Raw genomic sequence first — 23,413 nt, forward strand, 5'->3', positions numbered from 1 at the left:
TACCTTGTTGGACAGGGGCAGTGTTCATAAAACGAGCTAAGTGATCGATTATTGATTGGCAGGGGATGGCTAGATAGGTAGGCAAGGACAGGGAAATAGGAAAAGCGCTAATTAGGAAGCACGTGATGGAGATGTCGCTGTTAATATGAGGCACCTGGTAGGGATGTTGCTGTGCTTTCAGTCTGGCTCAAATAAAGAGTACTCAACCTGGGGGGTGAAAGGGGGAGTCGCCCGGGACGGGCATCTCTGCTAAAGCGCCAAGCTGCCTAGAGCATGGAGTCCCAGAAAAAGGGATGGATGGATTGTTTGATTGATTGATTGATTGATTGATTGGGATGGATGCATTAATAGATTAATGGATTCATCTGGATGAATGGATGGATGGATTGTTCTGGTGGGATGGTGGGTTGGTGAATGGATGGATGGGTGGATGGATTGTTCTGGTGGGATGGATGGGTGGTGGGTGGATGGATAGGTGGGTGGGTGGATGGATTGTTCTGGTGAGTCGTGGATGGATGGATGGGTTGGTGGATTGGTGGATGGATGGGTGAATGGGTGAATGGGTGGGTGGATGGATTGTTCTGGTGGGTCAGAGGATGGGTGGATGTATGGGTGGATGGATTGTTCCAGCGGGATGTATGGGTGGATGGATGGATTGTTCCGGTGGGATCGGTGGGTGGTTGCATGGATGAATTGTTCAGGTGGACTGGAGAATGGGTGCATGAAAGGACTGACAGACGAACAGATAACTTTATAGACAGAAACACGCCATCTCAGTGGCTGTCCCTGAACGAGAAGCAAACACACAAATCGGAAAATAGTGTTTATTTCCACCTAATCGGTGGGTTTTTTACTTCCTGTGTTTCAAAAATGTATTTCCACAGTCCCCGCCCCCCTTTCAGACACTCCTCTAAGCAGCGAACCCCTGATAACATCCTTTTGCAACAAAAGCAGCTATAAAATCAGAAAGCATTAACTGTGGCAAGATCAGAACTGAAGTGAAAACCGCCACAGCCAACACAATCCCCTGAAAGCATATTTTAATAAAATATTAACGAATCAGCTCGACCTTGCGAGGTCTTTGTGCGCCTGTGTGTGTGTGTGTGTACATATAAAAGAAATCTTTATCAAGCCCCCATTCTATGGCTTCAATAAACAGAATCCATTACCTCACGGAAGCTTTTGTCGGCGCCATACAAGAGGGAACAAAATGCTTATTCAGGAGAACGCTTTAGATTTGTATTGTGAGTACCAGGCACAAAGAGCAGTGTTATTGTATTAAAAAGAACCATCTGTAGCAGAAACAATGGCATCAAATTATCTTTGAATACCCAGTGAAAAAAAATATAAAGCTTTCGCTTTATTATGTGAGGTGGGGGCACGCGGCAGTGTTAGGATAACTGATTTTTTTGTTGTTTGTCGACAGCGCGTTCGGTTCCTTTTAAAAGAAAACAGCCATTTGGGTTTTAAGCCATAAACGCGCTTTCTTATTCCAGGGAGTGCGGTTTAAAAACCGGGGCTGGGGACTGGAAGAAGCAGAGGCGCTCGGACGGGGATGGCGGTCGCCGGGGCTTGGAGTGCCAGGGAGGCGGGGAAGGCGCAGCCGCTGCTGGCCTGACACGACGCACGGGGTGGCCACCTGCACCCTGGACCCTTCAGGGCACACGTCTCGCCCACTGGCAGGTAAGCAGCTGATTCAAACTTTGGCATCTCCCCTGCGTGCCAGCCCGCAAAAGGCAAGGAGTGCCCCTCTCAGAGCCACCCTGCCTTTGAGTTAAGCTGGCATACATACCAGACTCAAGCGCTATGTGTGTGTTTGCTCTCACTAACCTCGACTCGCGTGTAGCGTTTAGAAGCTGAGGGAATAGTGCCTAGATAACTGAAGAGCGCGCTTTACGCCAGAACTCGTCATCGCGTTCTTGCGCACAGCTTGTTCGGGAAAGGGCTGATCTTAAAAAGCGCCCTGGCTTGATTTGGCAGGGGGGCTTTTGGGGTCGTGGTAGATGTTCTGTGGTGATTTCTGTGGGTGTGATCAAGTTAATGGGGCCGGCAGACACGGGCATGGGCTGGATAAAGCCCCCCCAAGTCCCTGCTCCTGGCCCTGGCACTCTGGGTAGTTAAGAGGCGCAGGCCTGCTGTGCCGAGATTGGCAGTAAGAGTGAAATCTGGGGGTACCTGAGCCCGTGTAAGAGCGGAGCAGTGGGGAGGCTGTGATGGTGCCTGGCCCGGTGCCAGGGAGAGCCGAGTGGCAGCAGAGGGGCTCACAGCGGCCCCCTAGCGGCATCCCAAAGAACATGCGGTATTTTCCTCCGGGTTTCGACTCATTTGCTCACGTTTGCTCAGTCGAACCTGTCCAAACCCCACTGCCCACAAAGAGAGAGTTTCACGCGTAAACACACCTGAACCCTACCCCCAACCTTCATCGGCCATCCTCACTGCCCTCAGGCATCTTTGGTCACGTCACGCTCCTTGACGCAGCCGGGAAGTGTTCTAAGGCGCTGCCCGTTTGAAAAAAGATTGATTTTGACACCCCTGCTTCTAATCCGACCCGACCGAACTCCTTCCTGGCCCTTGTTTCGTTTGGTCGGAAGCCTGGCTCGTGGGAAGGTTAATATTGGGCTGAAGGCAGAGCTGTGATTGACACCGGGAAAGGTGTCGAGGGCAGGTCGAGCTGTCCTATTTACTGCCCACTGCTTGCTAGAGACCCTTTGTTAGTTGGAAAGCTAATTTACCGCTGATCAAAAGCGCCACGGAGTTAAAGGACTGGTAATGGCTGCTAATTTGATTTCAACCTCGTGCCCCCAGCTCCTACTGCAATTAAAGGCGTGCTATTTAAATACAGGTGAAGGGTATTTTTATCTGGAGCCATGGGTATTTATAGCCGTGCCTCATGCAGAAATATCGAAAATAAGTATGTATATCTAGCGTCTATCTATTTGTCTATTTATCTATTTGTCTGTCTATCTCGATCTATCTATCGTTATGTCGATAGCTACATAGATAGATAGATAGATAGATAGATAGATAGATAGATAGATAGATAGATAGATAGATAGATAGATAGGTAGGTAGGTAGGTAGTTAGATAGATAGATAGATAGACAGACAGACAGACAGACAGACAGACAGACAGACAGACAGATAGATAGATAGATAGATAGATAGATAGATAGATAGATAGATAATTAATTTCGGAGTTTACCTGTAATTTATATACAGATACAGCGCATTCATCATCCTTCCGACCTCTGTCCCCTTGGATTTCGGAGACTTACGCCTGTGTACTTTTAGCTATACCTAGGTCTCACACACATTATTAACTTTAAGTGAATTACATGAAACTAAGCTTCTGGAACGAGGCCACATTAACTGATTAAACTAGAGGGCACAATACTTTCTTTTAGTGCAATATTACTGTCTGTAAGTCCTCGAAGCCATGCAGTTTAAATGTGTTGTTAATTCAATTATCGTTCCGTGATAAGGGTGGCTTGTTGTGTAAAAATTATAGAATTTTCTAATCTAAGATTCCTTTCGGGGAATATCAAAGGGTAGGAGCCGGACATTTTTCTAGTCGGTAGAAATTAATAGAAAAAAAAGAAGATTCCCGCCTTTTAATCTCTTTTATCCGAGGAGCCTAACGATGCGTGCTCGACCCTGCTAAGCGCACACGCTGGCCCCGCTGCCGCTGGCTGGGTCGCCTCAGATGTGACGCGGCGCTGGGAAGGTAGCTTTCAGCGCCCCCTGCTGGACGCGGCCGAGCGGCGCAGCGCCATTCCTGGGATCTGAGCCGAAAGCTCTCCGCTGCGTGACCAGCTCGTTTCAGAAGTGAAAAGTTGGATACTTTTTGAAGGCGAAATAACCCACGGTGTAAGTGGTGGCTTTGTATGAGGCGGAGCAGATATCAAATCACCTAGAAAAGTTTTCAAAGTGACGGGCCAGAGATACAGATGTCCAAGAGACATCCCCATGTCGGGAAAAAAAAAATGAAAATGGCCAATACGGCAACATTCTTTAAAAATACTTTTTATGTGTGCCTTGCCGTTTTCCGTGCCACCTTCTTTCTTGTTTTCATTACATAAAATATAAAAAATACAGGCAGTAATATTTCACACACGTGGTAGCCATCTGCTGATGCTCTTCATCAAGACCAAATTACTAGCAAAGTTTATTTTTTGTCCTCGCTCACATATATCACCTGTGAATTACAATGCCTTCGATAACGTTCTTGGGATGCGGTATTGAAGCAGCCATGCAATAAATTACTCGCGTTATTCACATCTTGCTCCCAGAGTCACCACACTAGACAATAACACTGCGTTGCTGAAGCTCAGCGGCCGTACGAATATCGACTTCAGAAGGATGAAAATCCGAGTCTCCCCCGCTGGAACCTGCGACCTTCAGATTGTCTGTTGCACATGCCTTGAAAATAAACCTCAGTAGCAGGTTTCCACACCGACCGAGGTTACAAAAAATACACAAAGTAAACTTACAGAAATCAAAGGTGCATTTTAAGGAAACAGATGTATATGGCAGCGTTTGGAATCTCTGCTATGTCTCGCAGAAGTGGCTGTTATTGGGGAATATATTCCCTGCACACAGATAAAGCACACTCGTATAGGAATGACAGAGCAGCATATGCTACACATTCCATACTATTTTCCTGATATGTGCCTCCTTAGCACAGGTAAGTTAGCTCTTAAAAAAAGAAGAAAACAAATCGCAGCTCCATCTTCATGTAAGATCCGAAAGAGATTTGAGGAAGAGACACGTCTTTCAAAGGCCACAACGTGTCCCTTAAGTTGTGCCTGCACTGATCACTGCTGGTTTTATCAATGGAGCCGTTCTGTAGCAGAACATTTTTAACAATGGCGTTGAATTATATATAAATCAGGATTAGGCCCCTGTGCGAGTGACAGTGCCGGGAGGTGCTCAGTTTATTATAACATGTGTCTAGACGGCTGTACAGGCACAGACGGGGCACGTGCGTAATACTAAAACCTTACATTTTACTATTTTTGCTGAGTCCTCCTGGAAGTTTCACATATGAGGCAGGACTATTCAGGCACACATAGCCAGGATTGCTCTTTTTATTAATGCAATAAAACCCCAAACCGTTATACATACGATTGTGCTCTGGCACTAAATAACTAAATTGCTAGAAGCGTGGATGTGTTCTTTAGGTGTTAAATTTAACAAAATGAACGCGAATTTCACCGGAGTACGGTCATGTACAAGCATTTTATCAGCGACATGAAACCACAGAATTGATGTCGGTGTCAACCCGCTGAACGGGTTTCAAGGCGACTTTAGAGATTGTGTCTATGTTTCATTTCCTAGAGAGCCTCGTGCAGGTGCACATTTGGTGGCGAAATTGAGAAGATACACAAACTGAGCATGTCTTTGAGAGGGGCCTTTAGAACTGAGGCAACAGGGGCCACTAACAACTCGATCTGTCTTATTTAGCCTGTATAAATGGAAGTCAAGTCGGTTTGTGCGGATCCACTGGTGTAACAGTTGTTGGATTGATTGTCTGTGTGTGAAGCTAATGTGATGTGAACTATGTGCAAGATCAGATAAGTCTAGCTAATACGTACAAGGTGAACACAGTGCCCACCGGCTTTGTTATTAGATTACATTACGAAGAAACCAGAGGCGCTTCCTTGCGACCCAAATCTTTCCTTCCACCATCTATAAAATAATTTAGTTTATTTAGCTCACTTGGTATTACCCTGGACGTTTTGTGTACCCATAAAAGTATTCCAAAGATATGAAGCGTTTTTTTTTGTGTTTTGTTTTTTGCTTTCTGGGCGCTAACAAAAAGAGATTGTCCCAGATTAAATAATCGATTAAATATATTTGTTTCAAAGAGAGTGGAATGACACTTGCCCCGTGCACTGCTACAGTGATGGCAGGTGGGAGTTTGTCAGTTACCACATTACTGTTGGATGTAATTTGCCCAGGGTGACCATTACATCTCTTTAGGCACATCCGCTTCTATCCGGGCTCTGTTATCCGGAAATCGATGCGCATTCGTTTGCCAGTTGGCCTGGCTGTGTTTCGCGTGTTTGCACTTTTGATCTGCCGCACAAAAAAAGTCCCGATGGAAAAGATCCTGTTTTGTCCGCTTCAGTTTCCACACGTGTTTGTGTGTTCACGTTTCAATGTATGTCGTTGATTGTCTCAAATAAACCAGAAGCCTCTGAGATCACCGGTTTGTCACTGCACATAATTAATCCAGTGGAAGTTGCCGCTATTCACAGAGTCAGTGGGGGTGCCGGGACCGAGGCTTATGTACCTGGTAATGCTGAAGTGCCCCGTCAAGGGGAGCGGCTTTCCTTTAAAATTGCTTTGGACATAAAATACATCCCTCCCCACAAAAAATCCTCCTTTTTGTAAACTTAGAAGTTTTAAATAGCGCAGCATAAAGCTCGCAGAACAAGAATATTTCAAAATCATGTCAGCACGCGGATGAATGCAAATGTCATAAAAAGAGACCGATTGCACGGTCTAGTTAACGTTTTGCAGGAACCCAAATCACCAAGGCACTCACTAATTACTTCACAAGGAGATAAAAGGCCAGTAGCCCTCACTGTCAAATAGGGTCCTATTCAGATTTTAATTACAAAATAAAATGAGCGCGGCTCGCCCTCGCCGGAGTTTGCGAGTGGTTACACAGAAGCTTTCCCCGGCACCGGTGGTCGTCAAACTCTGCTAATTAGCAATGCTGAGAAATTCCAGTTAACAAGGACATTCTCCAACTCCGCAGGTTCCCCGCCGTTCCCCCTCATTTCCATAAGAAGATTAAGAATGGAGGGAACACACTCAAATGCAGATGCCGAAAAGAAGCGCTTTTAACAAGCAGCGCACTACGAAAATGCTTGGCTAGCTCCCGCTTAATTACCGCAACTTAAACCTTCCACTTCCGCGGAGGACACAAAATAGGCGGTCCCCCTCTCGTGTCGTCAAACGTCGAATGTGATTTTATGTGTGTTACTTGCAGGAACACAAAATAGGTCGTATTTGAAGCGAAATAAAATTGACTTTCTCCATGGTTTGCTTCCATAGGGGAGCAAAGCTTGTGAATAAAGAATTGTTTGCTGAATGGGTGAGCTGTTCATATTTTGGCGGCTACACCATTCTGCATTTAAAAAGTATTAAAGAAATAACATTTAAGTAAAGTTTGTAAAAAAAAAAGTGCTCCTTCGCCGTGCATCTACGTGCTAGCAATGCCGGGTACAATAAGACTTTTGGAATAACTTCAAATAACCAGTCATAACAGTCGGAAATACATAATATACATATAAGATGAACACTGCATTGGAACGCATTTCGCAATAATATACGATTTGACACTAGCAAGGGAATTGAGCCGAGGAAAAGTTTATTGTATATTTTAGGTAAAAATAAATACAAGGAAATAGTAAAATAACTCAAAAATTGCCACATACATTTTGACTATACTGATTTTATATATCTATAGTTTTCTGTCTCGCATATAGTAAAATAGTTTCCAATGTGTATGTCTCTCTCTCCCTATGTCAGTGTGTAATATATATATATATATATATATATATATATATATATATATATATATATATATATATATATATATATATATATATATATATCGTATCTTTGGAAACCTTTGTCGTTGTGAACCCCTCGTTAAGAATTAGATTCAATTCGTTGAAAGATGCACTACCCAACTTTGGCCAGCAGACGGAGCGCTAACGCCGCAGCTATAATTACTTATTACTAAGGGGAGCCAAACGCTACGTACACTTTGCTGTTCACGATCATTCTAACGTTTGCTGTAACCCACGGAATAATTTAAATATAAACGTTTACGATAGTTTCCCGTGAATTGAGGAGGGATCATCAGAATGCGCATATCTTGACCCATAAATGGCACACAGACTAATATTTCACTGTGGACTAAAGGGAAATAGGGAAACTAAAATATATCCGAAGGTATATTTTATTAATGATAATAAGCAAACGGCATTTTGAGGACATGGTCAAAAGCGTGAATTAGGCTGTCTTTTGAATGTGATTGGAGCCCGGCTGATTATCAGCTGGATTGGGCATTGAATGCTAACACTAAAACGGGTTGTCGCACAAGTGACTTGTTTTTTAATCTAACGTGAAAGTACAACAGATCGAGTAAGCACTCGACAAAGAAGGTTTGGCAGAAGGCTTTCTTTTTTGTATTTGTTGTCAAGTGAATTTTAGCCTCAAAGACCCCAACAAGAGTGGAAGTAAACTTAGCCGAGCCTTTGTTCAGCAGCGTGTAGTGACAACAAGAGAAACAAAACTATCTATTTGTAACGGACGTGCGGCGATTTCTCTTGGTATTGACGCTGCCTCTATTGAGATCTTAACATTCTCACAATGGGACAGTCTAAAATTACACTCTAGCGTTCGCCTCCCCCGCCCCCAATACAAACACACACCCCTCTATTCCCCCTGCCGGTTTCCCCAAAGCCGTGTTCTTCACAATGCAGGCAGCAATGATTTTTCTATTTATAATTGTATCAGATAATAGATGTTAACATTTTCCGATAAAATGAAAAAAAAAACAAGCAAACTGTTCGTGTTATTACCCAAGAGATGTAGACAAAGCTAATTTAAGAATAATTTTTAAAAAATCAATTACAAAACAGTAAAAAGTCTGGCTTTGGTTCTATTTTAGGTGGTTTGTGGAGACCGGTGTCCCACACTGTAAAATGCAATTATTGGCTACTTAAAATATTATGTCATTTGTGTAGATATAACCCCCTTCTTGATGCCTTTCGCTTCCCCCCTCCCATCTGACACACTAACCCTTATTGAGGATTTAAGCGCCATTCCGTTGCTAGGGGAGCTTTTTCCGTTTGAATAGAAGGACTCTGGGCTGATGAAGGGGGGGAAGGAGGAGGAGGGGGTTGGACTGGCATCTGAGGAGACTGCCAGGGAAGCCAGCAAACACCTGCAAACCCCGGGCCACTGCTCGCAGTCTCCTTTATTTGTGTGAAAGGGCGATTATTTTCTGGGAAGAAGGGGGGGGGGAAACACGAGCATTCATTAACAACATCCCCATTCGGCACTAAGTGCAAGGGACTTTGTGCGTCTATAGCAGCAACTTTACCGCGACACCCAAGCTTCCCACTATTTTTGTGGCTGAAGACTAACAACATTTATACGTCATCGTGTGTTTTTCTGTATGTATCTGCAACTTTAGTCAAACTTTCTGGCACCTTCCCAAGTGACCTCTGATACATGTCTGCTTCTTTGAAAACAGTGGGATCTGAATTCCTTAAAATACAAAAGACTCAGAACTGGAAGATTGTTTTTATTGCAAACGAACACAATATACATATTACAAAAGTATTTTCAAAGCAATTGGGTCATACGTGTTTATTCTGAGGAAAACATCAGATGCATTTCCCTGTTAGAAACGAATGGATCTACCGGTTTCACACTCCAAACCCATCAGGATGATAGGCACAAAACTTACGGAGTTTCATAGTGTGTGTAATGCATTATCTTATTTCTTTGGCATATGTAGACGGCCTGCTTTAGGAGCACTTCAGTGAGTGATCTGCGTGAAAACTGGGCAGCCTCAGCGGCCTCCTTCTCCCACCGAAGATCTCACCCCCTGTGCACATGGACCCAGGCAGCGGTGTCCACACTTCCTACAACAGGCGGGCACGGACCTGTTGCAAACCCAGACACCGCCTCCCTATTGGTCGCAGGTGCAGCCTCCATGGTCCCGCCCAGCGCCTGCCCTCTCGCCGCCGTCCACGCCCCCTTTCATGCAAAACCCCGCGCGTGCTTAAATGGCTGCTATGGGGTTGCCGGGGCTGACGCGGTCTGATTGGTTCGCCTGAAACGCATTTATTCGCTCTGACAGGCCTTCCCTCCCCTTACACTATCATCACATGGTGGACGGTTTGTCTATTAACTTGTTTCAAAAAAATTCTCCGGGAGTTGTCAAAAGAAGAGACAGGCGCGCGGACACAGGCACCGTTGAATCCGGCGACAGAGAGAGAAAGTAGTCCTCCGGCTCACTTTTATTGACAGACTTTGAAAGCGATAGAATGGTGCGAAAACGGTGACACAAAAAAAGCGAGATCACCAATGGACTATTCGAAAACAAAAGTGCAGCGTTCATCCAGAAAGCAGAAGGTCCTCTTCCAGCGCCAGTGAACTTTTGTTGTGATAACTGAAACTCGGAGGAAGAAAAGTAATTTGCAGCGGAGGAGTCCGAAGCCTCGGGCAGAAACTGAGAGAACTCAGGTCCACGTTTGAAAAGGACCTGCAAGAAGTGGCGAACCAAAAAAACAAAAAAATAATCACCTCAGGGGGACTTGAAAAAAAACCTGAAGTGGAACAAACTGTGACGAAAAAGTCGCCCAGCGAAACAAGTTGAGAAAAGTCCCGTGAGGTGCCGGAAAACATCACCTCATTAAAAAACAGACCGAGCAGGAGTGCACAAAAGTCGGATCTCTGGAAAAAAAGAGCGAAGAGGCATCGGTCTGACTGGCCCGGAGCGCAGAGAAGCGCGCGAGCGGCCTGACAGGAAGGTGAGCGCCGCCGTCTGAGGGGGAGAGCGGCGGCTCTGGGCGCGCGCGACGCTCCAACCGTCGCCTCCGCGGCCGTTGCGCACCCCGGCCCGAAGGTTCCAGAGCGCGAGCCAGAATGTACAGCATGATGGAGACCGAGCTGAAGCCGCCCGCCCCGCAGCAGACTTCGGCCAACCCGGCCTCCAACAACGGCGGAGGGGGTAACAAGAACAGCCCGGACCGGGTGAAGCGGCCCATGAACGCCTTCATGGTCTGGTCCCGCGGGCAGCGTCGGAAGATGGCGCAGGAGAACCCCAAGATGCACAACTCGGAGATCAGCAAGCGGCTGGGCGCCGAGTGGAAGCTGCTCTCCGAGGCCGAGAAGCGGCCCTTCATCGACGAGGCCAAGCGCCTGCGGGCGCTGCACATGAAGGAGCACCCGGATTACAAGTACCGGCCGCGGCGCAAGACCAAGACCCTGATGAAGAAGGACAAGTACACGCTGCCCGGCGGGCTCCTCGGGCCGCCCGGCGGCAACGGCATGGGCTCGGTGGGCGGCGGCGTGGGCGGCATGAACTCCAGCCAGCGCATGGACAGCTACGCGGCGCACATGAACGGCTGGGCCAACGGCGGCTACGGCATGATGCAGGAGCAGCTGAGCTACGCGCAGCACCCGGGGCTGAGCGCCGCCGCGCAGATGCAGCCCATGCACCGCTACGACGTCAGCGCGCTGCCGTACAACGCCATGAATCCCTCCGCCGCCGCGGCCGCCGCCGCCGCGCAGGGATACATGAACGGCTCCTACATGTCTTACTCGCAGCAGGGCGGCGGGGGCGGCGGCGGCGGGGGCGGCATGTCCATGGGCTCGGTGGTCAAGTCCGAGTCCAGCTCGTCCAGCCCGCCCGTGGTCACCTCGTCGTCGTCGCACTCCCGGCCGGGCTGCCACCAGGCCGGGGACCTGAGGGACATGATCAGCATGTACCTGCCCGGGGCCGACGTGCAGGAGCAGGCGGCGGCGGCGGCGCAGAGCAGACTGCACATGTCCCAGCACTACCAGAGCGCGCCCGTGCCCTCCTCCATAAACGGCACGCTGCCCCTCTCGCACATGTGACAATGAGCCCCCCCCCAGCAGCACTCTCTATTTTGGACTATTTTTGTACAGAGAAGAAAAAAAAACAAAAAAACATCTTGCTGGGAGGAAAGTGGAAAAAAAGATAATTAAAAAAAATAAACAATGTATAGAACTTATCTGACCGGTAACAGAACTTTTCAGAAAGTTTCGCCAACTTCCAAGTGGAGGTTCTGCTCCATCTCTAACCCCTCCCCGATGAGCTCTTAGGGCTAGAAAAATCAAAACTTTTAAAAGACACAGAGAAACATAGATTGAACATGTTTTAATATTTGCCAGCTACTTGTTAAAAAAAAGGATCTCACCGGCATTCTTAACATCTTTAGAGCTGGGGGAAGTGGGGTGAAATGAAACATGTTTTTTTATATATATTTGCGGATACATTTTTTGTACAGTATTTATCAAGATTTCAAAAACGTGGCAATCAGGAAGAATGTTCGATTTTTGTTTTTACAAGCTCATGATTTTGCCAGTCATTTGTGTTTATATTTTTTAGAATTCAGCTGGAATCAGAGGCAGCTGTCAAACACAAATGTTCAAGATTTGGGACATTTGAACTGTTTAGAAATTGTTTTTTTTGAGGGTGGGGCAAAGGACAATTAGAGTCATAACTAGAAGGAAAAACGTCTGCTTTTAAATTAATGACAAAAGTCAGATTGCGTTTCATGTGCTTTGCCACTTTTTTTATGCAGCGAAACACCTGGCCGTGCACATTTCCAATCTCATAATTTATAATGGCATCGCCTTTCATCATCATTTTCCGTAAAACAGAAGCAACATTAAACAACTGTGTTTGAAATATTTTCTTATGGTTTGTAATATTTCTGTAAAATTATTGTGATGCTATTTTAAGTTTCTTCCTCATTTTTTCGTAGTTGTACTCTAAAAGTTTCGGCTTTCTGTTATTTTTGCATCAGTTTGCCGGCAGTCCATGTATATATTTGAACTAATAACATCATTATAACAGGTACATTTTCAACTTACGTTTTTACTCCATTATGCACAGTTTGAGATAAATAAATTTTTGAAATATGGACTGTAACATTATCTTTGAGTCTTGAATCAATTCTTGCATTCCTGTTCATCTTTCCAGCTGCAAATAGTTTGTTAACCTCGAAGGGATCGCACGGTTTTAAAACAGTTCAAAATGTCGACACAAATTCCAGATAATATTTCCAAGCATATTTAGCTATTTATGTGTGCTAGATTACAGGTCATGTTGACCTACACAGTGAGATGCTCTTAGGAGTACATAACCATTGTTATCCTTACATGTATGGTGGTGTAAGATGTGTCCCAAGTGTTGCCAGCGCACAGGTGGTGAGTGAGTCGAGATGAATGATTTATTTTGGAAGTCAGAGGCCAGATAAAGGGTGCTGATTTTCTGTTCTTGCAAGGTGGCCGTAGGCAGTCTGATGGAAGAGAGCGTGCAAGCCTTACGAGCACTTTACAATTGCATGTGAACTTGTGGTGTTTGCGTCACTCAATTGGTTCTGGTAATTTGGGAACAAAACAAATGCCTGATTGTGCTTCCTGATACAAAACTGAGACGTCCACTGCGCTCTTCACTCTTCGTAACCTTCCTTGTGTTTTAAATCTTGTACCTAAGAGGCCAGCGGGTGTCCAGCTAGAGGAGGATTTCGGATAAAGCTAGAGGAGGAGGCTGGATAAAAGGTATCAAGATGGCAAAACGCCAAGAGAAGATGAAATGATGCCTGACACAATGTGCAGAAGACCTCAGCACTTCGAACCAAGAGGTAGAATTTTACTATGTACAATCTAATGACACGTGACAGTTCATTGTGGTGCTGTGAACTCTCAGATATCCCGCAAATACACCCGTCTGCCCCAGCATGTACAACATTTCTTAAAAGTTATGTGTGTGTTTTTAAATCCAGCCGGAGGAATGTTAATTAATACTTTTCCTTAAGTGCGAGAATATGAGCAAGTTCCCTGTCACTCCAGTATTTAATTAAATCAGATCTCTTTCATATCCTGGCCAATGCTTTGGATTCTTTGTGCCCTTTATGCTCCAAACTAGACAGAATTTAGATTGCATAGAAAATATTATTTTTTGCTAAAGGCTTCGGATGGAAAGAGAAGTTTTATTGACGATCCCAGCGTAAATATTAGAATTGTTTTCCCTTGTTAATGCCTCATATCTATAAGGAATGGTCATTTTATTGGAAAGTATGGCTTAGCGGATTCTGAGTCGTGTGGCTCAAGTATTTCAGTTTTTACCCTTGGAATATGTACTTCTGTAAACAGTGAAGACCTACCTTAAAAAATACACCGGGCAGTTGTTTTATTATGTTTGTTATGGTAACAGGTGCAATTCTACATGTCCCAATGGGAAGAAGGTAAAGGTATTTGATGCGGATGCGGGTTTTGCTAACTTAATTCAGAACAATGTTTACATCATTTGGATGCCGGGTGCATGTTGTGATGTTGAAACATGTGCACAGAAAAAGAATTGGTTCGGCAATGTTGGAAGAGGACAGTAGAGGCGGATATTCAATTGGCCAGGTTTATTGTCGGGTGATTAATGTATGTGGCTATGTTTAAGTAGAAATACTCTATCTGGGGACGTAGCGTTAATATCGAGTATTGTTTTTATTGTGCCACTCTCTAGAGCTAGTTGGTTCTTTAAGCAGTATTTACACTGCGTTCGGGGGTGCGGGCAGCATTTGTGTGGCCTTGTTGTGTATTTTCAGGGCCTGAGGAGGGTGACCCTCTTCTCTTCCCCCAGGCATCCCCCCCCCCCCCCCCCCCCCCCCCCCGGGGTGACACCCGCCCGAGGACGGGATCCCGGCGCGGCCCCTGATGCAGGCGGGTGTCAACATGTGTCGGCCGCAGCCGAGAGCTAGATTAGAGCCGCGCTCTGCCAAGGTTTCAGAAGCTGCTATTACAGCCCGTCCCAGGGGGAAAGGGCTCACATTAACCGCTAAATGAATATTTGACAAGGGGTATTATTACTACAAACGCGTCCCTACTGGACTTTCAGGGGGTCAAAGAGCAGCGGTTCAATTAATTATTTATTCTGCTAGTAGTGGCGCTTGTCCCGGCGGTTCCTTTTGTGAGGAGGGGCTGAGCCCGGCACCTGCGGTCCTTTCCCTGGTGGTGGGGCCGCGCCACAGTGTAACGTTAACAAACTGTGTGCCCGGCGGCCTGGGCAACGGATACACGTTTACACACACTGTGCTTCTGTGACTCCCGGCTACACGTGTCCTACTTGTAGTATTGTACGTGTATGAGTTGTGCATGGTGTGTAGAATTGGGATCCGTTCAGCTGCGGTACATGTGATTTTGGGACAAAAAGGGACGGGGCGGGAAAAACACTTTCTCAAAATATTGTATTTCGTGCTACAGATATATTTTCTCCTATTTGTGTCTAGCTGCTACGTAATTGTAGGTATAAGTACTTTTGTTGTGTGTTCAATCAGTATATGTGTAACACTTTCTGACAGATGGCTGTATGTAACATGATGCGTGTGTTCATGTATCCCTTGGTGTGTGCGTGTTCATGTATACATGGCTTGCCTTTTCCCACATGCACTTGTTTCTTCCAAACCACGTTGCCTCAGGATTCAAGAAAAGCGAGTGACTTTAGGCGACAGTCCTATGCCGAGGTGACACAGGTACAATGACATCCGGAATCATTCATTTTCTGGGCGCTGTAATGTGGGCGCTCTACGGGCTACGGGGACTGCGCATGACTGTTTCCTCTCTGGTCAATGCCCAGGGGCACACGGCGCGCCTCTTGAAGGTGCATGGAGCCGTGCTGCTTCTTTCAGGGCCACCCCCGGGGAGCAGTCACCTCGCCCGTTGTTGTGGCTCGGCTTGTTTATCAATGGCTGCCAGTTTCTTCCTAAGTGCCGGGAGGTGTGAATTTGAATGGGGGTCGATGGCCTATTTAGCATAATCTAAGACTCAGATTTAAATTACAAGGATCTGTTCTTCTCCCGAAGTTTGTAACTGAAAGACCCGTGCTTTTTTCCCTGCATTTTAAGGGGCGGCCGCTTTGCATAGCTACCCACTTTAAATCTAGTGCTTTCAGATGCAGGAGAGTTAAAAAGAATCGTAATTAAGGAGAAGGGTTTATTACCCTGTAGTTCAAGTTTGAATAAAACAACGAATGATTCGAGTGTGCGAGGCGGAGCCCTGCTCCGGGGCCCATATTTTAGTTTAAACCGGGCTAGTAATTAAGACTGGCAATAAAATCGACATTACCAGTTGCACGTGTCTGAAAAATGAATCCGTCTACAGGGATCTGACATGTAAAACACATTTTTACGGTTTCTTCAGTCCACCAGTCCTGCGGAAGACACAAACAACAGAACAAGCCCTTTCAGAAAGAACAGATTTCAGGTCGTTTTTTATAGCACTTTATTTAGCTTGGGCACAAAAACTCCAATACTGAACAATTAAGTTTACGCCCTATTAGCACGGATTTTAGTTGCAGTTCATCGATTAAAAGGCCCCTTTCGGATGCTTTTTAATGCAGTCGTTACAAAAAGCGTAGTAATACTAAGCTCCTGCGCCTTGGGATGGAATTGGCGCGGACCCGTGGCTGTGTGTTTGCATAAATCAAGTTTTATTTAAACCTAAACGCTGTTCACGTGCTGTATGCTCGGAGCATGACAGACGTCTGTAGTGTACTTCATACATGTTTCATCTTAATTTGGAATCTTTGCTTTGTTCTGCGCAGTTCAGCAATGTGGGCGTGTCTGTCGGGGGTATTTAAGGTGGCGGGTATTGGGGTGTTTTTGACTGTGACATCCATATAAGTGATATAGTTCATTCGTGATGCAAACGATAACGAACAAAGATTTAGTGTGTGTTGTGCGTGTGTGGGATTTATACAGACATGGATAGATGCTGGCCCCAGTTTTATTTTCCGCTGACGTCACATGCCCAGGGCCCGGCAGTTCCCACGACTCCAGGGCCAAGTAGTAGAGCTCGAATCCGCGAAGCCGCCACGTTTGTTATCTTTTTGGACATTAGACCAGAAAGAGATATTCCAATGTGTCATTTTGATAAAATAAAAAAAAACATTTAATAATCTGACTTTTTTGTTAGCGATGCTCTGGAAAGTGTGACATCATACCCAGAGTGGGCGTGGCGTTCGAGAGACCAGCCATTCATTCACATTTTAGAAATCTATAGGTTTCTTGTTTTACTGTCCCCCAAAACCAGAAGTATGCCAGGCTCTGTAGCACTGTATGATTTACTCCCTTATGCGACAGCCAATCACATGAACGCTTCTTAGATTTTCTGAGTTTGTTATTACTCGCTGTAGATTTGTAGCATGTTCACCCCCGAGGGAGGGCTCACAGGAGTGGGAAAGGACTCCCGACTCGTTTAAAGGTTAGTTTTAATTCTGACGGGTTAAATTTATAGTTCATTCGTGTCCAAAAAAGAGTCACGTGAAGCTGAGTAACAAAGAATCGCTCCCTACATAGTTCGTTTTGGCTTTTTAATGATAAATGCCTCAAGTGAGCAGTCTTTATTAGAGCCGGCTTCATACTCAGAAAAGGTTTTCTTTGGAGTATCTTGAAGTTTTTTAGGTTTCTGGTTCTGAACGCACTTCCCTCCGTATCTTTGTAAATGGACAAACATGGGTATGAAACTTTGTTTTCTGGACATATTGTTTCGGTTCAATACACGAAATGTAGATTTTCTAACCATTTGCTTGCCATCCTTTTACCCAAAATTGTGTCTTATAATTTTGAAGATGGATATTGGTCTTTCAGTTTAGGGGAGATGTGTTTCTGGTGGTCACAATCGCCCTTTATGCAGAATATCTGCCTGTGTAGGGAGAGGGTGGGGGTCCCTGTGCCTGGGTCTCTCCCTAGCACACGCCTATGTAGTGCAGTATGCACACCTACAGTGCACTGATTTCGCACAGAGTAATATTCTGATAATATGCACTATTTCCAAAAATTAACACAAAACCCTAATAAGAAAGCACACATTAGAAAGTAAATACCCCCCCAATAGTGTTTGTATAGTCTTTTTTTCTTTACTAAAAAAACAGTTTTCATAAGCTCTTGCAAATCGCAAAATTGCACAAGACAGATAAATAATTACTGTATTAAAAACAATCGCCCAATTCCTCGGGAGCACGTTATCGTCTTCAGCCAGACACTCAGCATCCTCTCTCGGTATGCTAATGTCCCCGGTGACGTCAGCGGGGCTGCGTCTCTTAAGAATCTGCCGGGGAATCACTTCTTTAAGCTTTTAAGCAATCCCATTTCATAGGAGAGCTGGAACCAGACCGCAGAAGTCTGTTGCGAAAAGAAAATGTGGATGAAACGCAATTTACCCAAAAGAATGTTTTAATTTAATTTATGTGTGCGCGTTTGTGGTCTGCAGAACGCGCGAATCTAAGAAGCTGAAATTAAAAATACATTTAAAATGCCTGTAAGACTATATGCTAGTGCTCATGGTATAAGGCCCTTCAACAGCTGACCGTATCAGCTAATTCAGAGTTGTTCTAGCGGCTTACAACAAACACAGTACAGGAGTAAAGGCGGGCCGCAGGGCAGCCTGGGTGTTTCATCATGCAGGACACCGCAGTATCCCCAGGCCCTTTCCTTCTCATGCGTGTCGTTTTTCACTCTAAATATTTGGAAAACCCCACAGCCTGCTGTCGGGTACAGGTGCCAGCCAGGAACCTTTCAGTTTGACGCCTTTATCGTCCTTTGGAGAATATGTGAATGTTTGTTTGTGCGCGCACTTTCTGTCCTTTGATTTATCTGTTGATTTTACGTGTGAAATAAAAAGTCCTGCGAAGGTATCCGAGAGCACAGATGCCCAGCCCCCGCAGAAGCAGATATTCGCCTCGGGGCAGGGCCAAAAAAGCCTTTATGTTTCCAATATCGACCTCCCCGTCCCTTGACCAAAAAAGGATTGCATTGAGTGACAAAGACTGGTTAAATCTTTACTTTTTATGTGTTTTTATTGCGCCAATAAAAGCTACGCTTTCTGTTTTGTTTTCTAACTTCGAACTTCTAGAACACGGACGTTTGGTAATTTTATATATTTTTTTCGGAATATGTCTAAAGGTACGCCAGTCACAGAACTGAAGCCTTCGCGGGGATTTAAAATGGCTTTCCGACGTGGGCAGTGACAAGTATTGAAAGGGTGGGAGATTTACTATATGGTGATTTGGGGTGCCTTAAGGCAGGAAAGGCGCCACTACTCGAGTGTTTTGGGGTGAATGGCGGCGTTCCTCTGAACCAGGTGCAAAATGGTGTTGTGCGTGTAAAGGGGGGCCCTGGAAGGGGCGTGAGCAAGATTTCCAAAGCCCCTACTGTGCCCAGGGAGCCCCACCCTTCAGGGGACCCCAATTGAGCCTAAGGCCTAAACATATCTGTGACTTATCGAGTCTCAAGGGGCCCCTCAAAAGATTCTTCATGGGGGGGGGGGGCATCATCTTACGTCACTCCACTGGTTCTGGCTGCTGCCAAAAACACACACTACACAACAGGCCACACAGTGCCGGCAGCCTGGCACCCACACACACGCTGACGTATTCCCACAGCCCGAGACCACAAATCTATAGGACAGCCGTGGTGGGCGGGTGCGCCTTTACAAAACACCTGTACAGCTAATTGTGAGTGCTCCCTGCCCTGGGGCAGGCCAGCACAGCACGAGCTAGAGCAGGTTAACCCGTACGTTGGGCAGGGCAGCCTTCATGAACCAGGTTAAAATCCGTGTTTTGTTGTGGTGTTTTTTTGGGGGGAGTTATCTATAGGGCAAACTCCACAGGAAGGTATCAGAGCGCTTTACATGAGCACCAGTTGCGTCACAGACTAACACGTAAAAATTTTTAGGCATGGGGAGATTAAAATGATGTGCCCAGAATCACAGGAGATTAAAATGATGTGCCCAGAATCACAGGCTGTTGAGCGTCCCTGCTGAGACTCGAACCTGGCTCCCTAGCTTCGAGGTCGGCCCTCTGGTGTGGCTACAGGCATTGGATTCTCGCCCCTGATGCCTGTGATGACTCCAAGACCTCAAAATGGAAAACCGCTCATCCTTCTGAGTCCGGTAAACTGGGCAGTAGCTTAACCTGTTAATTACAGGCTCAGAAATGGCAAAACGTCGCCACATAGCGCTATATACAAACATGTTATGATTATTACTCCTTCTTTTAATATTAGGATTTACAATTGTACTAGGGAATTCTAGCCAGGTGCTTTATTGTTCATTTATTGATGTTCTCTTAAGAGCATGCCCAACCTGTGCAATGCGACAGAGCGCCTTAACACAGGGTAAGGTGGGACGTAGCACTAACGGGTTCAGGAAGTTTCCATCGGAGAAGTGTGGCTCAATGGTTAGAGCGGCAGACCCTGATGCAGAGGTCTAGCCCAGGACCAGGGTTCAAATACCCGCCTCGGCGGGTCTTGAGCTAAAAAATTCCACGGACCTGATAATTCTCGCCTCTGTGCCTATTCCAATCATAGAGTCCCACTCTGCAACTCTGGGCAATAGCTTGCTTAATCTCCACAATGGCCCCCACAATGCTAGAGGTGCCTGGCCTCCACCTTGGGGGTGCTTAGGAGTGGACACCTCACAGGGAAAGCCAGGATGGGTTCCACAGCGGTATTCGTACAAGTGCCTTGAGACCCTTGCGGGTGAGTAGTGCGCTATACAAGTATCGATTTACATTTACATCGTCAGGGTGGTGAACAGCATCAAAGTGCAGGCGAGAGAGACATTCAGCATTGTATTGTATTGTATTGTATTGCAATTGCATTGATCTACCTCTTACTACCCCTGACAAGGTGTTGAAGCGCTTTTTCAGCGAGTAGCACGCGACTCCGGAACCTATATAGGATTAGTGGTGAATTAGTATAGTGAAATATGAAATTATTTGAGCGGTGGATATGTTAGTTAGTTATTTGGATTGAGAAGGATAGTGGAGGGATAGAAAAGGGAAAGGTTTGCATTTATGTAGTGCTTGCCTCCCTGATGAGGTGTTGAAGCACTTTTCTGTGAGAGGCATTGCAGCTGCTTCACTACTTTTTTTGAGCAAGGGGCATTTGGAGACACATGTTTCCCAGTTATTCACCAGTTGTTTCTGATGGTGAGAGCGCTGCACCCTTTTCTTAGCTGCTCTCTGCCCTACTTTGCAGGCGCCTCGGTATCTCCCCTCTGCTGCTGCTGCAAGAGACAGATTAAGCCCTTTTGGCTACAGCTGCTGATGCGTTGCACGGATGAAAATGGCTCCATGTTTGCTTATGAAAAGCCATGTAACCGGAAAACTTTTCACCCTGGCAATAAATGGCACCAGCCCCCGCTGCTCGCTGAGAGCCAGATGAATATCACACACTGTGGGAGAGGAGCCAGCCTGTATGCCGGAGCTACACGAGCAATCCAAGCTAAACCAATGCTGGCTGGCTGCTGAATTTCTGCTCAGGGTGTTAAAGGCAGATCTCAGTGGCAGTAAACATAGAAGAGAGATGTACAGGGCTGTGCTGCTGCGTGACAGGGAAATAGCAAGGCAATGAACACAGCAGGGAGATATGCAGGACCTTGATTCTGTTTGATAGGGACATAGTAAGGAAATGAACATAGAAGAGAGACCTACAAGGCGGTACGACATGTCCATGAACATAGAAGACAGATTTACAGGGCTGTGCTGCTGCATGCCAGGGAAACAGCAAGGCAATGAATGCAGCGGGGAGATATGCAGGACCTTGCTTCCGTTTAATAGGGAGCTAGCAAGGTGATGAACATAGAAGAGAGATCTACAAGGCGACATGTAGATAAACATAGAAGAGAGATTATTTATTATTATTTAGAAGTTTTCTATAGCGCTAACAAGACCCGAAGGTAGCAGAATGCTTTACAGTAAGAGGAATGAAAAGGTGAACAAAAAGACACGTAACAAATAAAGGCGATCATCGAAAGACAATTATGGAGGAGGAAAAGTTCGTAACAGTAGGACTTATTGGTAATAAGATACAGAGTTAACACATAGTTCTGGGGGTGGTCCTAGTTACCCAGGACCTAGATAGAGATGTACAAGGCTGTGCTGCTGTGTGAGAGAGAAATACCAAGACAATGAACAGAACAGAAAGAGATATGCAGGACCATGCTTCTGTTTAATAGGGACTTAGCAAGGCGATGAACATAGAAGAGAGACGTATATGGTGGCACTGTTGTTTGACAGGGACATAACAAGGCAATGAACATAGAAGATAGATGTACAGGGTTGTGCTGCTGCTTGCCAGGGAAATAGCAAGGCAATGAATGCAGCGGGAGATATGCAGGACCGTGCTTCTGGTTGATAGGGACATTGCAAGGCGATGAACATACAAGAGAGACGTACAGGGGGGTACATCGATGAACATAGAAGAGAGATGTACAGGAGTGTGCAGCTGCTTGGCAGGGAAATAGCAGGGCAATCAACACTGTAGAGAGATCTGCAGGACATTGCTTCTGTTTGATAGGGACATGCAAGGTGATGAACGTAGAAGAGAGATTACAAGGTTGTGCTGGTGTTTGACAAGGACAAACAAGGCAATGAACATAGAAGAGAGATGTACAGCTGTGTGATGCTGCTTGACAGGGGAATAGCAAGTCAATGGCACACCAGAGAGATATGTAGGACCTTGCTCATGTTTGATAGGGACATAGCAAGGCGATGAACAGAGAAGAGAGCCTACAAGGTTGTGCTGGTGTTTGAAAGGGACATACATGGCAATGAACATAGAATAGAGATGTAGAGGGCTGTGATGTTGCTTGACAGGGAAATGGCAAGGCAATGAACACACCAGAGAGATATGCAGGAACTTGCTTCTGGTTGATAGGGACATAGCAAGGCGATGAACATAAAAGAGAGCCTACAAGGTTGTGCTGGTGTTTGAAAAGGACACAACATATCCGGGTTATTTCCATTTTTGAACCCCAGGAGGAGAAAAAACACAACTTGGGAAGTTTAAGATTAGGACATTGGGCTTTGTTTTCTCAAGTTTCCAACTTACATTGGCGTTTATTGTTACCCTTGGTCTAATTAATGTCCCCATTGCAGGGACATATTCCTGCCCTGAATGGCTTCCTACCTGTTTCTATGAGATTGCACATTTAAAGTTTAACCTAGAGTTTGGTGCCTACAACATAACTGCGTAATGGATGGTGTCTGTGTTCTTTAAAAGGTCTTCCTTATTAAAATGTCAAATCAGATACAGAGAATGCTAGCACTTTTTCTTAAATGTACATTGCATGCATTTTAACAAGTACTACTCATAATTAGTTACAGTAATTTGATTTGGGACAGAGATGTATTTAGATAGGACTGCAGTTTAGACCACTTTTTTTCTGATTTCATTTTTCCCTTTGCCGCTCAGTTACTCTCAGGAGGGATGGCTGCAGTGTGTAAGTGACAAGGTCACAGCCATTTCCAGTATAGAGGTGTCTATTCATTCTGAATGGTCCTTTTTACAATGCAATTTTTCCAGTTCTGTCTCCTTTTGATTGTACATTGGGTGAAACATGCAGAACCATTGAAACATTTCATGTATCCAAGTTATAATGTCAAAATAAAAGACTCGGGCCCACATCTGTACGGCTCCTGCCCTGTCCCTTAGTGTTAAGGAAATCACCCAACATCTATTTACCAGTTTCTGTTTAATATGAGACTGCACAGTGATTTTTTGGGGATTCATTTGACAAGAAAAATACATTTTGTGGTTGAGGTACCTATATACCACGATTCAGGGGGGCGAGTC

At 45.5% G+C, this 23,413-nt stretch overlaps 1 protein-coding gene and 1 long non-coding RNA gene across 2 annotated transcripts in view; both read left to right on the forward strand.

Annotated features, from left to right (window-relative positions):
• Positions 1-1,510: 1,510 nt before the first annotated feature.
• Positions 1,511-23,413, forward strand: part of LOC144791521 (uncharacterized) — a 61,183-nt gene continuing 39,280 nt past the window's right edge. The window contains exons 1-2 of the long non-coding RNA XR_013602411.1: positions 1,511-1,683; positions 13,282-13,429. This is a non-coding gene — a long non-coding RNA (uncharacterized LOC144791521). The remainder of the gene's footprint in view (positions 1,684-13,281; positions 13,430-23,413) is intronic.
• Positions 8,963-12,719, forward strand: SOX2 (SRY-box transcription factor 2). Its single transcript, XM_078665776.1, has one exon. It carries the CDS (start codon positions 10,680-10,682, stop codon positions 11,652-11,654), a length of 975 nt encoding a protein of 324 aa, XP_078521902.1. The 5' UTR covers positions 8,963-10,679; the 3' UTR covers positions 11,655-12,719.

The sequence above is a fragment of the Lissotriton helveticus genome, chromosome 11 (assembly GCF_964261635.1).
Source record: "Lissotriton helveticus chromosome 11, aLisHel1.1, whole genome shotgun sequence".
NCBI lineage: Eukaryota > Metazoa > Chordata > Amphibia > Caudata > Salamandridae > Lissotriton > Lissotriton helveticus.

Coding starts and splice junctions, on each gene's coding strand:
- SOX2 (XM_078665776.1), top strand. CDS start 10,680: ATGTACAGCATGATGGAGACCGAGCTGAAGCCGCCCGCCCCGCAGCAG.